The sequence below is a fragment of the Ptychodera flava genome, chromosome 1 (assembly GCF_041260155.1).
Source record: "Ptychodera flava strain L36383 chromosome 1, AS_Pfla_20210202, whole genome shotgun sequence".
Lineage (NCBI taxonomy): Eukaryota > Metazoa > Hemichordata > Enteropneusta > Ptychoderidae > Ptychodera > Ptychodera flava.
Genome location: NC_091928.1, coordinates 14,368,108 through 14,385,499, shown reverse-complemented (window position 1 = coordinate 14,385,499; position 17,392 = coordinate 14,368,108). Strand labels below are relative to the sequence as shown.

Here is a 17,392-nt window from a genome sequence, read left to right as displayed (position 1 = left end):
GTTCATAGATAGATGGTAACTTCACGCAGAGTGTTGTCACAGTCAGGTGTGAGTGTACCCACTGAGTCAAGTGCATTGGTTCATGGATAGATGGTAACTTCACGCAGAGTGTTGTCACAGTCAGGTGTGAGAGTTCTGAGAGTCAAGTGCATTGGTTCATAGATAGATGGTAACTTCACACACAGTGTTGTCACAGTCAGGTGTGAGTGTACTCACAGCATCAAGTGCATTGGTTCATAATAGATGGTAACTTCATGCAGCGTGTTGTCACAGTCAGGTGTGAGTGTACTCACAGCATCAAGTGCATTGGTTCATAGATAGATGGTAACTTCACACAGAGTTTTGTCACAGTCAGGTGTGAGTGTGCTCACAGCGTCAAGTGCATTGGTTCATAGATAGATGGTAACTTCATGCAGAGTGTTGTCACAGTCAGGTGTGAGTGTACTCACAGCATCAAGTGCATTGGTTCATAGATAGATGGTAACTTCACACACAGTTTTGTCACAGTCACGTGTGAGTGTACTCACAGCATCAAGTGCATTGGTTCATAGATAGATGGTAACTTCATGCAGAGTGTTGTCACAGTCAGGTGTGAGTGTGCTCACAGCGTCAAGTGCATTGGTTCATAGATAGATGGTAACTTCATGCAGCGTGTTGTCACAGTCAGGTGTGAGTGTACTCACAGCATCAAGTGCATTGGTTCATAAATAGATGGTAACTTCATGCAGAGTGTTGTCACAGTCAGGTGTGAGTGTACTCACAGCATCAAGTGCATTGGTTCATAGATAGATGGTAACTTCACACACAGTGTTTGTCACAGTCAGGTGTGAGTGTACTCACAGCATCAAGTGCATTGGTTCATAAATAGATGGTAACTTCACGCAGAGTGTTGTCACAGTCAGGTGTGAGTGTACCCACAGAGTCAAGTGCATTGGTCATAGATAGATGGTAACTTCACGCAGAGTGTTGTCACAGTCAGGTGTGAGTGTACCCACTGAGTCAAGTGCATTGGTTCATGGATAGATGGTAACTTCACGCAGAGTGTTGTCACAGTCAGGTGTGAGAGTTCTGAGAGTCAAGTGCATTGGTTCATAGATAGATGGTAACTTCACACACAGTGTTGTCACAGTCAGGTGTGAGTGTACTCACAGAGTCAAGTGCAATGATTCATAGATAAATGGTAACTTCATGCAGAGTGTTGTCACAGTCAGGTGTGAGTGTACTCACAGCAGTCAAGTGCATTGGTTCATAGATAAATGGTAACTTCACACACAGTTTTGTCACAGTCAGGTGTGAGTGTACTCACAGCGTCAAGTGCATTGGTTCATAATAGATGGTAACTTCACACACAGTGTTTGTCACAGTCAGGTGTGAGTGTACTCACACGCAAGTGCATTGGTTCATAGATAGATGGTAACTTCACACACAGTGTTGTCACAGTCAGGTGTGAGTGTACTCACAGCATCAAGTGCATTGGTTCATAGATAGATGGTAACTTCATGCAGAGTGTTGTCACAGTCAGGTGTGAGTGTACTCACAGAGTCAAGTGCATTGGTTCATAGATAGATGGTAACTTCATGCAGAGTGTTGTCACAGTCAGTGTGAGTGTACTCACAGCGTCAAGTGCATTGGTTCATAGATAGATGGTATCTTCACGCAGAGTGTTGTCACAGTCAGGTGTGAGTGTACTCACAGCTCAAGTGCATTGGTTCATAGATAGATGGTAACTTCACGCAGAGTGTTGTCACAGTCAGGTGTGAGTGTACTCACAGCGTCAAGTGCATTGGTTCATAGATAGATGGTAACTTCACGCAGAGTGTTGTCACAGTCAGGTGTGAGTGTACTCACAGCGTCAAGTGCATTGGTTCATAGATAGATGGTAACTTCACGCAGAGTGTTGTCACAGTCAGGTGTGAGTGTACTCACAGCATCAAGTGCATTGGTTCATAGATAGATGGTAACTTCACGCAGAGTGTTGTCACAGTCAGGTGTGAGTGTACTCACAACGTCAAGTGCATTGGTTCATAGATAGATGGTAACTTCACACACAGTTTTGTCACAGTCAGGTGTGAGTGTACTCACAGCTCAAGTGCATTGGTTCATAGATAGATGGTAACTTCATGCAGAGTGTTGTCACAGTCAGGTGTGAGTGTACTCACAGCATCAAGTGCATTGGTTCATAGATAGATGGTAACTTCACGCAGAGTGTTGTCACAGTCAGGTGTGAGTGTACCCACTGCAGTCAAGTGCATTGGTTCATGGATAGATGGTAACTTCACGCAGAGTGTTGTCACAGTCAGGTGTGAGAGTCTGAGAGTCAAGTGCATTGGTTCATAGATAGATGGTAACTTCACACACAGTGTTGTCACAGTCACGTTTGAGTGTACTCACAGCATCAGTGCATTGGTTCATAGATAGATGGTAACTTCATGCAGAGTGTTGTCACAGTCAGGTGTGAGTGTGCTCACAGCGTCAAGTGCATTGGTTCATAGATAGATGGTAACTTTATGCAGGATGTTGTCACAGTCAGGTGTGAGTGTACTCACAGCATCAAGTGCATTGGTTCATAAATAGATGGTAACTTCACGCAGAGTGTTGTCACAGTCAGGTGTGAGTGTACTCACAGCATCAAGTGCATTGGTTCATAGATAGATGGTAACTTCACACACAGTGTTTGTCACAGTCAGGTGTGAGTGTACTCACAGCATCAAGTGCATTGGTTCATAAATAGATGGTAACTTCACGCAGAGTGTTGTCACAGTCAGGTGTGAGTGTACCCACAGAGTCAAGTGCATTGGTTCATAGATAGATGGTAACTTCACGCAGAGTGTTGTCACAGTCAGGTGTGAGTGTACTCACAGCTCAAGTGCATTGGTTCATAGATAGATGGTAACTTCATGCAGAGTGTTGTCACAGTCAGGTGTGAGAGTCTCTGAGAGTCAAGTGCATTGGTTCATAGATAGATGGTAACTTCACACACAGTGTTGTCACAGTCAGGTGTGAGTGTACTCACAGAGTCAAGTGCATTGGTTCATAGATAAATGGTAACTTCACACACAGTTTTGTCACAGTCAGGTGTGAGTGTACTCACAACGTCAAGTGCATTGGTTCATAGATAGATGGTAACTTCACACACAGTGTTTGTCACAGTCAGGTGTGAGTGTACTCACAACGTCAAGTGCATTGGTTCATAGATAGATGGTAACTTCACACACAGTGTTGTCACAGTCAGGTGTGAGTGTACTCACAGCGTCAAGTGCATTGGTTCATAGATAGATGGTAACTTCATGCAGAGTGTTGTCACAGTCAGGTGTGAGTGTACTCACAGATCAAGTGCATTGGTTCATAGATAGATGGTAACTTCATGCAGAGTGTTGTCACAGTCAGGTGTGAGTGTACTCACAGCATCAAGTGCATTGGTTCATAGATAGATGGTAACTTCACGCAGAGTGTTGTCACAGTCAGGTGTGAGTGTACCCACTGAGTCAAGTGCATTGGTTCATGGATAGATGGTAACTTCACGCAGAGTGTTGTCACAGTCAGGTGTGAGTGTACTCAGAGTCAAGTGCATTGGTTCATAGATAGATGGTAACTTCACACACAGTGTTGTCACAGTCAGGTGTGAGTGTACTCACAGCATCAAGTGCATTGGTTCATAGATAGATGGTAACTTCATGCAGAGTGTTGTCACAGTCAGGTGTGAGTGTACTCACAGCATCAAGTGCATTGGTTCATAGATAGATGGTAACTTCACACACAGTTTTGTCACAGTCAGGTGTGAGTGTGCTCACAGCGTCAAGTGCATTGGTTCATAGATAGATGGTAACTTCATGCAGAGTGTTGTCACAGTCAGGTGTGAGTGACTCACAGCATCAAGTGCATTGGTTCATAGATAGATGGTAACTTCATGCAGAGTGTTGTCACAGTCAGGTGTGAGTGTGCTCACAGCGTCAAGTGCATTGGTTCATAGATAGATGGTAACTTCATGCAGAGTGTTGTCACAGTCAGGTGTGAGTGTATTCACAGCATCAAGTGCATTGGTTCATAGATAGATGGTAACTTCATGCAGAGTGTTGTCACAGTCAGGTGTGAGTGTGCTCACAGCGTCAAGTGCATTGGTTCATAGATAGATGGTAACTTCATGCAGAGTGTTGTCACAGTCAGGTGTGAGTGTACTCACAGCATCAAGTGCATTGGTTCATAGATAGATGGTAACTTCATGCAGAGTGTTGTCACAGTCAGGTGTGAGTGTACTCACAGCATCAAGTGCATTGGTTCATAGATAGATGGTAACTTCATGCAGAGTGTTGTCACAGTCAGGTGTGAGTGTGCTCACAGCGTCAAGTGCATTGGTTCATAGATAGATGGTAACTTCATGCAGAGTGTTGTCACAGTCAGGTGTGAGTGTACTCACAGCATCAAGTGCATTGGTTCATAATAGATGGTAACTTCATGCAGAGTGTTGTCACAGTCAGGTGTGAGTGTACTCACAGCATCAAGTGCATTGGTTCATAGATAGATGGTAACTTCACACACAGTTTTGTCACAGTCAGGTGTGAGTGTACTCACAGCATCAAGTGCATTGGTTCATAAATAGATGGTAACTTCACGCAGAGTGTTGTCACAGTCAGGTGTGAGTGTACCCACAGATCAAGTGCATTGGTTCATAGATAGATGGTAACTTCACGCAGAGTGTTGTCACAGTCAGGTGTGAGTGTACTCACTGAGTCAAGTGCATTGGTTCATGGATAGATGGTAACTTCACGCAGAGTGTTGTCACAGTCAGGTGTGAGTGTTCTCACGAGTCAAGTGCATTGGTTCATAGATAGATGGTAACTTCACACACAGTGTTGTCACAGTCAGGTGTGAGTGTACTCACAGCAGTCAAGTGCATTGGTTCATAGATAGATGGTAACTTCACACACAGTTTTGTCACAGTCAGGTGTGAGTGTGCTCACAGCGTCAAGTGCATTGGTTCATAGATAGATGGTAACTTCACACACAGTTTTGTCACAGTCAGGTGTGAGTGTACTCACAGCGTCAAGTGCATTGGTTCATAGATAGATGGTAACTTCACACACAGTGTTGTCACAGTCAGGTGTGAGTGTACTCACAGCATCAAGTGCATTGGTTCATAGATAGATGGTAACTTCATGCAGAGTGTTGTCACAGTCAGGTGTGAGTGTACTCACAGCATCAAGTGCATTGGTTCATAGATAGATGGTAACTTCATGCAGAGTGTTGTCACAGTCAGGTGTGAGTGTGCTCACAGCGTCAAGTGCATTGGTTCATAGATAGATGGTAACTTCATGCAGCGTGTTGTCACAGTCAGGTGTGAGTGTACTCACAGCATCAAGTGCATTGGTTCATAAATAGATGGTAACTTCATGCAGAGTGTTGTCACAGTCAGGTGTGAGTGTACTCACAGCATCAAGTGCATTGGTTCATAGATAGATGGTAACTTCACACACAGTTTTGTCACAGTCAGGTGTGAGTGTACTCACAGCATCAAGTGCATTGGTTCATAATAGATGGTAACTTCACGCAGAGTGTTGTCACAGTCAGGTGTGAGTGTACCCACAGAGTCAAGTGCATTGGTTCATAGATAGATGGTAACTTCACGCAGAGTGTTGTCACAGTCAGGTGTGAGTGTACCCACTGAGTCAAGTGCATTGGTTCATGGATAGATGGTAACTTCACGCAGAGTGTTGTCACAGTCAGGTGTGAGAGTTCTGGGAGTCAAGTGCATTGGTTCATAGATAGATGGTAACTTCACACACAGTGTTGTCACAGTCAGGTGTGAGTGTACTCACAGAGTCAAGTGCATTGTTCATAGATAATGGTAACTTCATGCAGAGTGTTGTCACAGTCAGGTGTGAGTGTACTCACAGAGTCAAGTGCATTGATTCATAGATAAATGGTAACTTCACACACAGTTTTGTCACAGTCAGGTGTGAGTGTACTCACAGCGTCAAGTGCATTGGTTCATAAATAGATGGTAACTTCACACACAGTTTTGTCACAGTCAGGTGTGAGTGTACTCACAGCGTCAAGTGCATTGGTTCATAGATAGATGGTAACTTCACACACAGTGTTGTCACAGTCAGGTGTGAGTGAGCTCACAGCATCAAGTGCATTGGTTCATAGATAGATGGTAACTTCATGCAGAGTGTTGTCACAGTCAGGTGTGAGTGTACTCACAGCAGTCAAGTGCATTGGTTCATAGATAGATGGTAACTTCATGCAGCGTGTTGTCACAGTCAGGTGTGAGTGTACTCACAGCGTCAAGTGCATTGGTTCATAGATAGATGGTACTTCACGCAGAGTGTTGTCACAGTCAGGTGTGAGTGTACTCACAACGTCAAGTGCATTGGTTCATAGATAGATGGTAACTTCACGCAGAGTGTTGTCACAGTCAGGTGTGAGTGTACTCACAGCGTCAAGTGCATTGGTTCATAGATAGATGGTAACTTCACACAGAGTGTTGTCACAGTCAGGTGTGAGTGTACTCACAACGTCAAGTGCATTGGTTCATAGATAGATGGTAACTTCACGCAGAGTGTTGTCACAGTCAGGTGTGAGTGTACTCACAGCATCAAGTGCATTGGTTCATAGATAGATGGTAACTTCACGCAGAGTGTTGTCACAGTCAGGTGTGAGTGTACTCACAACGTCAAGTGCATTGGTTCATAGATAGATGGTAACTTCACACACAGTTTTGTCACAGTCAGGTGTGAGTGTACTCACAGCATCAAGTGCATTGGTTCATAGATAGATGGTAACTTCATGCAGAGTGTTGTCACAGTCAGGTGTGAGTGTACTCACAGCATCAAGTGCATTGGTTCATAGATAGATGGTAACTTCACGCAGAGTGTTGTCACAGTCAGGTGTGAGTGTACCCATGCAGTCAAGTGCATTGGTTATGGATAGATGGTAACTTCACGCAGAGTGTTGTCACAGTCAGGTGTGAGAGTTCTGAGAGTCAAGTGCATTGGTTCATAGATAGATGGTAACTTCACACACAGTGTTGTCACAGTCACGTGTGAGTGTACTCACAGCATCAAGTGCATTGGTTCATAGATAGATGGTAACTTCATGCAGAGTGTTGTCACAGTCAGGTGTGAGTGTGCTCCAGCGTCAAGTGCATTGGTTCATAGATAGATGGTAACTTCATGCAGCGTGTTGTCACAGTCAGGTGTGAGTGTACTCACAGCATCAAGTGCATTGGTTCATAGATAGATGGTAACTTCATGCAGAGTGTTGTCACAGTCAGGTGTGAGTGTACTCACAGCATCAAGTGCATTGGTTCATAGATAGATGGTAACTTCACACACAGTGTTGTCACAGTCAGGTGTGAGTGTACTCACAGCATCAAGTGCATTGGTTCATAAATAGATGGTAACTTCACGCAGAGTGTTGTCACAGTCAGGTGTGAGTGTACTCCACGAGTCAAGTGCATTGGTTCATAGATAGATGGTAACTTCACGCAGAGTGTTGTCACAGTCAGGTGTGAGTGTACTCACTGAGTCAAGTGCATTGGTTCATGGATAGATGGTAACTTCACGCAGAGTGTTGTCACAGTCAGGTGTGAGTGTTCTCAGAGTCAAGTGCATTGGTTCATAGATAGATGGTAACTTCACACACAGTGTTGTCACAGTCAGGTGTGAGTGTACTCACAGAGTCAAGTGCATTGGTTCATAGATAAATGGTAACTTCACACACAGTTTTGTCACAGTCAGGTGTGAGTGTACTCACAACGTCAAGTGCATTGTTCATAGATAGATGGTAACTTCACACACAGTTTTGTCACAGTCGGTGTGAGTGTACTCACAACGTCAAGTGCATTGGTTCATAGATAGATGGTAACTTCACACACAGTGTTGTCACAGTCAGGTGTGAGTGTACTCACAGCGTCAAGTGCATTGGTTCATAGATAGATGGTAACTTCATGCAGAGTGTTGCACAGTCAGGTGTGAGTGTACTCACAGCATCAAGTGCATTGGTTCATAGATAGATGGTAACTTCATGCAGAGTGTTGTCACAGTCAGGTGTGAGTGTACTCACAGCATCAAGTGCATTGGTTCATAGATAGATGGTAACTTCACGCAGAGTGTTGTCACAGTCAGGTGTGAGTGTACCCACTGAGTCAAGTGCATGGTTCATGGATAGATGGTAACTTCACGCAGAGTGTTGTCACAGTCAGGTGTGAGTGTTCTCACAGAGTCAAGTGCATTGGTTCATAGATAGATGGTAACTTCACACACAGTGTTGTCACAGTCACGTTTGAGTGTACTCACAGCATCAAGTGCATTGGTTCATAATAGATGGTAACTTCATGCAGCGTGTTGTCACAGTCAGGTGTGAGTGTACTCACAGCATCAAGTGCATTGGTTCATAGATAGATGGTAACTTCACACACAGTTTTGTCACAGTCAGGTGTGAGTGTGCTCACAGCGTCAAGTGCATTGGTTCATAGATAGATGGTAACTTCATGCAGAGTGTTGTCACAGTCAGGTGTGAGTGTACTCACAGCATCAAGTGCATTGGTTCATAGATAGATGGTAACTTCATGCAGAGTGTTGTCACAGTCAGGTGTGAGTGTGCTCACAGCGTCAAGTGCATTGGTTCATAGATAGATGGTAACTTCATGCAGAGTGTTGTCACAGTCAGGTGTGAGTGTATTCACAGCATCAAGTGCATTGGTTCATAGATAGATGGTAACTTCATGCAGAGTGTTGTCACAGTCAGGTGTGAGTGTGCTCACAGCGTCAAGTGCATTGGTTCATAGATAGATGGTAACTTCATGCAGAGTGTTGTCACAGTCAGGTGTGAGTGTACTCACAGCATCAAGTGCATTGGTTCATAGATAGATGGTAACTTCATGCAGAGTGTTGTCACAGTCAGGTGTGAGTGTACTCACAGCATCAAGTGCATTGGTTCATAGATAGATGGTAACTTCATGCAGAGTGTTGTCACAGTCAGGTGTGAGTGTGCTCACAGCGTCAAGTGCATTGGTTCATAGATAGATGGTAACTTCATGCAGAGTGTTGTCACAGTCAGGTGTGAGTGTAGCTCACAGCGTCAAGTGCATTGGTTCATAAATAGATGGTACTTCATGCAGAGTGTTGTCACAGTCAGGTGTGAGTGTACTCACAGCATCAAGTGCATTGGTTCATAGATAGATGGTAACTTCACACACAGTGTTGTCACAGTCAGGTGTGAGTGTACTCACAGCATCAAGTGCATTGGTTCATAGATAGATGGTAACTTCACGCAGAGTGTTGTCACAGTCAGGTGTGAGTGTACTCACAGCAGTCAAGTGCATTGGTTCATAGATAGATGGTAACTTCACGCAGAGTGTTGTCACAGTCAGGTGTGAGTGTACCCACTGAGTCAAGTGCATTGGTTCATGGATAGATGGTAACTTCACGCAGAGTGTTGTCACAGTCAGGTGTGAGAGTTCTCAGAGTCAAGTGCATTGGTTCATAGATAGATGGTAACTTCACACACAGTGTTGTCACAGTCAGGTGTGAGTGTACTCACAGAGTCAAGTGCATTGATTCATAGATAAATGGTAACTTCACACACAGTTTTGTCACAGTCAGGTGTGAGTGTGCTCACAGCGTCAAGTGCATTGGTTCATAGATAGATGGTAACTTCACACACAGTTTTGTCACAGTCAGGTGTGAGTGTACTCACAGCGTCAAGTGCATTGGTTCATAGATAGATGGTAACTTCACACACAGTGTTGTCACAGTCAGGTGTGAGTGTACTCACAGCGTCACGTGCATTGGTTCATAGATAGATGGTAACTTCATGCAGAGTGTTGTCACAGTCAGGTGTGAGTGTACTCACAGCATCAAGTGCATTGGTTCATAGATAGATGGTACTTCATGCAGAGTGTTGTCACAGTCAGGTGTGAGTGTACTCACAGCGTCAAGTGCATTGGTTCATAGATAGATGGTAACTTCATGCAGAGTGTTGTCACAGTCAGGTGTGAGTGTACTCACAGCGTCAAGTGCATTGGTTCATAGATAGATGGTAACTTCATGCAGAGTGTTGTCACAGTCAGGTGTGAGTGTACTCACAGCATCAAGTGCATTGGTTCATAGATAGATGGTAACTTCACGCAGAGTGTTGTCACAGTCAGGTGTGAGTGTACCCACTGAGTCAAGTGCATTGGTTCATGGATAGATGGTAACTTCACGCAGAGTGTTGTCACAGTCAGGTGTGAGAGTTCTGAGAGTCAAGTGCATTGGTTCATAGATAGATGGTAACTTCACACACAGTGTTGTCACAGTCACGTTTGAGTGTACTCACAGCATCAAGTGCATTGGTTCATAAATAGATGGTAACTTCATGCAGCGTGTTGTCACAGTCAGGTGTGAGTGTACTCACAGCATCAAGTGCATTGGTTCATAGATAGATGGTAACTTCACACAGAGTTTTGTCACAGTCAGGTGTGAGTGTGCTCACAGCGTCAAGTGCATTGGTTCATAGATAGATGGTAACTTCATGCAGAGTGTTGTCACAGTCAGGTGTGAGTGTAGCTCACAGCATCAAGTGCATTGGTTCATAGATAGATGGTAACTTCATGCAGAGTGTTGTCACAGTCAGGTGTGAGTGTGCTCACAGCGTCAAGTGCATTGGTTCATAGATAGATGGTAACTTCATGCAGAGTGTTGTCACAGTCAGGTGTGAGTGTACTCACAGCATCAAGTGCATTGGTTCATAGATAGATGGTAACTTCATGCAGAGTGTTGTCACAGTCAGGTGTGAGTGTGCTCACAGCGTCAAGTGCATTGGTTCATAGATAGATGGTAACTTCATGCAGAGTGTTGTCACAGTCAGGTGTGAGTGAGCTCACAGCATCAAGTGCATTGGTTCATAGATAGATGGTAACTTCATGCAGAGTGTTGTCACAGTCAGGTGTGAGTGTGCTCACAGCGTCAAGTGCATTGGTTCATAGATAGATGGTAACTTCATGCAGAGTGTTGTCACAGTCAGGTGTGAGTGTACTCACAGCATCAAGTGCATTGTTCATAGATAGATGGTAACTTCATGCAGAGTGTTGTCACAGTCAGGTGTGAGTGTACTCACAGCATCAAGTGCATTGGTTCATAGATAGATGGTAACTTCACACACAGTTTTGTCACAGTCAGGTGTGAGTGTACTCACAGCATCAAGTGCATTGGTTCATAGATAGATGGTAACTTCACGCAGAGTGTTGTCACAGTCAGGTGTGAGTGTACTCACAGCAGTCAAGTGCATTGGTTCATAGATAGATGGTAACTTCACGCAGAGTGTTGTCACAGTCAGGTGTGAGTGTACCCACTGAGTCAAGTGCATTGGTTCATGGATAGATGGTAACTTCACGCAGAGTGTTGTCACAGTCAGGTGTGAGTGTTCTGAGAGTCAAGTGCATTGGTTCATAGATAGATGGTAACTTCACACACAGTGTTGTCACAGTCAGGTGTGAGTGTACTCACAGAGTCAAGTGCATTGGTTCATAGATAGATGGTAACTTACACACAGTTTTGTCACAGTCAGGTGTGAGTGTACTCACAGCGTCAAGTGCATTGGTTCATAGATAGATGGTAACTTCACACACAGTGTTGTCACAGTCAGGTGTGAGTGTACTCACAGAGTCAAGTGCATTGGTTCATAGATAGATGGTAACTTCACACACAGTTTTGTCACAGTCAGGTGTGAGTGTACTCACAGCATCAAGTGCATTGGTTCATAGATAGATGGTAACTTCACACACAGTTTTGTCACAGTCAGGTGTGAGTGTACTCACAGCGTCAAGTGCATTGTTCATAGATAGATGGTAACTTCACACACAGTGTTGTCACAGTCAGGTGTGAGTGTACTCACAGCATCAAGTGCATTGGTTCATAGATAGATGGTAACTTCATGCAGAGTGTTGTCACAGTCAGGTGTGAGTGTACTCACAGAGTCAAGTGCATTGGTTCATAGATAGATGGTACTTCACGCAGAGTGTTGTCACAGTCAGGTGTGAGTGTACTCACACGTCAAGTGCATTGGTTCATAGATAGATGGTAACTTCACACACAGTGTTGTCACAGTCAGGTGTGAGTGTACTCACAGCATCAAGTGCATTGGTTCATAGATAGATGGTAACTTCATGCAGAGTGTTGTCACAGTCAGGTGTGAGTGTACTCACAGCGTCAAGTGCATTGGTTCATAGATAGATGGTAACTTCATGCAGAGTGTTGTCACAGTCAGGTGTGAGTGTACTCACAGCGCAAGTGCATTGGTTCATAGATAGATGGTAACTTCACACACAGTGTTGTCACAGCATCAAGTGCATTGGTTCATAGATAGATGGTAACTTCATGCAGAGTGTTGTCACAGTCAGGTGTGAGTGTACTCACAGCATCAAGTGCATTGGTTCATAGATAGATGGTAACTTCACGCAGAGTGTTGTCACAGTCAGGTGTGAGTGTACCCACTGAGTCAAGTGCATTGGTTCATGGATAGATGGTAACTTCACGCAGAGTGTTGTCACAGTCGGTGTGAGAGTTCTGAGAGTCAAGTGCAGTGGTTCATTGATACATGATAACTCCAAACAGAGTGTGAACTTGTAAGAGTCAGGTTTTGACAACGTATGGGACAATGTCAATTGACTTTAGACAAAGGTATATAGTGATAAGAATACAGCTATCTCTCAATGAGAGCATGTGAGATGGTGTGCAAAATGCTTTAATACTACCCATAAACATGATGGCCTTTAGTTCCCAGTGATACAGATACAAATTGTATCATTTCTTTGCTGAGCACTGCTGTGCTCCAGGTTGACTTCAACTTTGCCCCCTGATTGACCTCAATTGACCTCATTCTAATGCAGATAACATATTTTTAGTGTTTATTCATATAGCAATTTTTTTTTCTCATCTTGTTTTTGTTTTTCCACATTTGCGGTCTCAGCACCATACCACAAGCAGTTGACATCAGCAGGAAAATGAATGCTGGCTTCCTGTTGCTGACGCACTTCAGCCAACGATATCCCAAGATCCCGATAATCAGTACAGCTGATGAGGAAATGAAGAAGACAGGAATTGCATTTGACCACATGGAGGTATGTAAATTAGACTGTAATACGATGGCTTTCTCGGAGCTGTACACTATACCAGAATATGAATGGCGTCTTAACCAACAACCGATATCCCAGTACTATGCAAGATAGATTTTGCAATAAACAATTAACAAACAACTCAAACTCTCTAAATGCATTTACTTGTAGTACTTTGAATAATTTGCTGTTCAAGTGAAATGTACTGATATTAATTGAATGCTTCAATACATCAAGCAGTCAGAGTTTGCAGAGTATTCAATTCAAAATGTGTAATTTACATGTAAACACTTATCATGCTTACTCATTACCATATCAATAGGTTAACAAGAAAGTCTTATATCAATACATAATTCAACTTAGACCCATTAAATAGGGTATATTATTTAGCAGGATCAGTCAAGCAAATATCTGTCAAGTGAAAACATCACAGGATTTTTGTTCTAGACCACAGGCTAATAAATATTTTTGAGGATTCCCCGGGTATACCAACAGTCATGTATGTATTTTGCAATGATTGTTTTACATTTGAACTGTCAGTCAGAAGTTAAAGAACTGCTCTCAGTTATTGTTTTGAAAAGTGTCTTGCTGCAGAAATCTTCGTTACAGCATACACTTGTAACATGTCAATCAGAGATGACTTGATTCATCAAAAAATGTGGCATGACCTTGCAAATTTGTTATTTCATTCCCAGGTAACGCTTGGCAACATGCAGATATTGCCGAAGTCGCTGCCCGTGTTGCAGTGTCTGTTTGCGGAATCCATGGCAGATATGGAAATGAGGTCACAGAAGCGCTCGCTGAGACAAAATAGATCTCTGAAAAGTTAACAACATCCTGTAGGCATAGGATTTTATGTTTCCAGGAAATATGACAATCAATGTTGACAGGGTTTCTAGAGTTCTAATTCACACCTTCTCTGTGTGTCATATTGAAGTTTAAATTGGGTCACAGTTTTCACGTAAACCCATCTAAATTAATCTGTTCACCCCGAATTTCCTTTAAACAGATCCACACTCACCATTGATGACAATACGTTTGGGCCAAACCATGGTGGTGAAAGGGTTGAGAGATAAAGTCACCATGTTGGTATTATTTTAGTTGTTTCTCACATTTATTTAGTTTGACAGCTGACATCTTAGTCTGGTGAGATACATCCTTACCATGAGTTAGGAGTTCAAACCTCATGGAAGATGATTCAATTCAGAACTTGAAATTTTTGAATGTCGGGAAGAAAAGTTTGTGATCTGTAACTTTATGAAAATTTCACAGTCTAATATTTTTAATGTTTATTTGGGGTTCTGTAAACACAAGACATTTGTTTTGAGTTTGAAATTCACTCATAGATACCAGACAACTTTTTTTAATATTTTGGTCTGGTGAATTTACTGGAGTTTCCTGAGTGACTGTAAATAACATGATGAAATATCCAGTATTTATTTATCAGCACACAGCCCTCTTTGAATATGAACATGTAAACTATGCAAATCACATAAATGAATTATTCAATAAAAATGTGTGAATATTAAATTGAACACCAATTAGTTGAAGTATTGATTTTAGTGAGCTTATAAGATTAACAGATCTAGAGATTTCAGAGCTTGTCTGCAAAATTAAAGGTATGTATTTTGATCCCTGGATCTAATTATACAATGGGAAATTCTTTTCCAATCATTAACCCTTTGAGCGCCAAAGTCAAATTTTGTTTTATAAAATGTACCCCGGTCATATTTTTTCAGGTTTTTGCCAAAATTTTGATGAAACACTGTAGCCAATGAAATGTGATGTCTGTTTGGTCCAAAATTGTTAATAAAATACAAAAATTCTTAAAACTTGGTAAAATGTTGCACTAAAATTTTGGTGGGAAAAATTACAGCACTCAAAGGGTTAAGTATCCTAACAAAGATAGATCCAACATCCATTGTTTCTATTGCATGAATATCATCAGCAATTTTGAATGCATAAAACATGAAACACAAGTGTCTGTGTTCACTCTGAGAAAGCACTTTTAAAACAGATGAATGCTAGAGAGGCCTAAGTAGTTTATCTGTAGAGATGTACCAGTACACCAAAAACATTTGGTATTTGAGCAGTCTGGCCACCAAAGAATCTTGTTCTACTGGAGCTCTGTCATGTCAGTGTAGTCAAATCTCTGATGTAGGAATGTACAAGGAAGACTCGCCATTAGAATTCTTTAAAAGAAACACTTGTCTTGAAGAAGATATGAAAGATAAAAAAATATCAAATGTAACAGAAACAGGATTAGTTCAAGACTATACGAAACCGCAATTATTACTCAACCCGTATACATTACCTCACACACTCAAAGTACCTGTCAATTAAGGCAGTATACAGTAGTGGACACAGGTACAGAATGACATGGTACATTTCGGCCAGTAATTAGAGAAACCACCCTGGCATCTGACTGCACTTTTAAATATTTAATACGGATGTCAAGTTTAAAATGAATTGTGAATTGGAATAAATGTACATTTTTCGGATGTCATGCTGTGTCAATTCAGTTGTGCTTTGTAGCTTTTTGTAACAGAGACAGAGACACAGAGACAGACATATATGTATATATATATATATATATATATATTATATATATATATATTCACTTAGTACATAGAAAAAGTAACAGAAGACACGGAAATGCAAAACTTGGCAATACGCCACATATACATGGAATGGTCAAAGTTAAAAGATGTCAGTGTTATAGCCGAAATTGGAAGTAATCAATTCACGTGACCAGCTGAATTGTTCCCTCCACAGATATTATTTCAAATCTGATATATTAGATGTTAAGTGCCCTGTAAAAATTCAATGGTAGCTTGTTGATGATATATCTTGCTGTGTAGTTATAGCACTTGATTGAAAGTAACCCACAACTGTTTTAGTCTCCACAACTTTTGATTTTAAATGATCAAATTACATGTTTTACATAATCCATTTTTTGAAAATTTATGTAAATATTGATAAACTGCCAACTCAATGAAGCATTTGATGATGAAAATCGTTCTTTCTTTTGGAAAGATTTTTGTCTATCATGGAAACAAGGCATTGTCATATGCAAATTAACCTGAAACTTTAAGGAGTGAAACTTTGTATGGGAGGCATATGTACTAAAAACATAGCCAAAACAAAGGACTAATACCCTCAAGGCAGGAGACTATTTGCCGTCCTGATGTCAGGCAAATTGTCACCATACAGCAGGCACATTTAGTATAGTCCCTTGTTTGGGCTATAATATATAAAAGTGCAATATTTGTATGTGCTATTCTATGCATGTACACATACACACACTAACTATAACAGATAAACAGTATTGATCAATTCTTCCATGTAATATATCCCACTATGCAAAAAAAATAATAATAATCAAGTGGCAAACAATTGTTCATGGCAAAAATACCTTACCTACCCCAGATTGATTTTGTTGAATAGTTCAGTGTGAAATCCTACACAAACACAGTTTAAAGACATCATTGTCTGTTGCTTAATTTTCATCAGTTAATCTTTTAGTTACTGAAGGTGGCTTGCACCTTTGGGACAGAAAAATTCAATACAGCCTAACTATAGTAAGGCTGTATTGAATTTTGCAGCACATGTGTACAGTTACTCTGCATTGAATTTTGCAGCATATGTGTATAGGCTGTATTGAATTTTGCAGCGCATGTGTATAGGTATGCTGCATTGAATTTTGTAGCGCATGTGTGTAACTAGGCTGCATTGAATTTTGCAGCGCATGTGTGTAACTAGGCTGTATTGAATTTTGCAGCGCATACTTTGTTCTCTTCTGCAAATACTATTGACAAAAACAACAACAACAACAACAACAACAACAACAAATTTACTGAGTCCAAATATATTTTTATTTTTCTTCATTGTTTTAAATATTTAATCATTATCATCATCACCATCATCATTATCATCATGATCATGATCATGATCATCATCATCATAGGAGAATGAGGCCCTTGTAGTTTAACTAAATTCCTGCTGCAGTGCATGGAAAATCACATTATAGCCACTGTCCAATATAGCATATGCATACTTTATTTGACTTGCCGTGTAAGTTTTTTTCAGGTGTGATCAATAGGCGTTCAGTGAGCGGAAAGAGGACCAAATCGTAATGTCACCCTCCCCACAGTCCCTCCACAAAAGGAGGGACCGTGCCCTCCCAAATAGTGAATTGGGGGGTATATACCAAGTGCACAAGTGTATTCAAGTTAGCGACGTAAAAATTAGCCTGGAACGAGTCTAATCTCGGAAAGCGCCCTCGACGTCTCGTTA

At 41.8% G+C, this 17,392-nt stretch overlaps 1 protein-coding gene across 1 annotated transcript in view; it reads left to right on the top strand.

The window, feature by feature from the left end:
- LOC139130722 (zinc phosphodiesterase ELAC protein 2-like) overlaps positions 1-14,631 on the top strand; it is a 51,033-nt gene extending 36,402 nt beyond the window's left edge. The window contains exons 22-23 of the mRNA XM_070696500.1: positions 12,952-13,102; positions 13,792-14,631. Of these exons, the coding sequence (XP_070552601.1) occupies positions 12,952-13,102; positions 13,792-13,926 (286 nt within the window). The 3' untranslated portion in view covers positions 13,927-14,631. The remainder of the gene's footprint in view (positions 1-12,951; positions 13,103-13,791) is intronic.
- Positions 14,632-17,392: the final 2,761 nt, after the last annotated feature.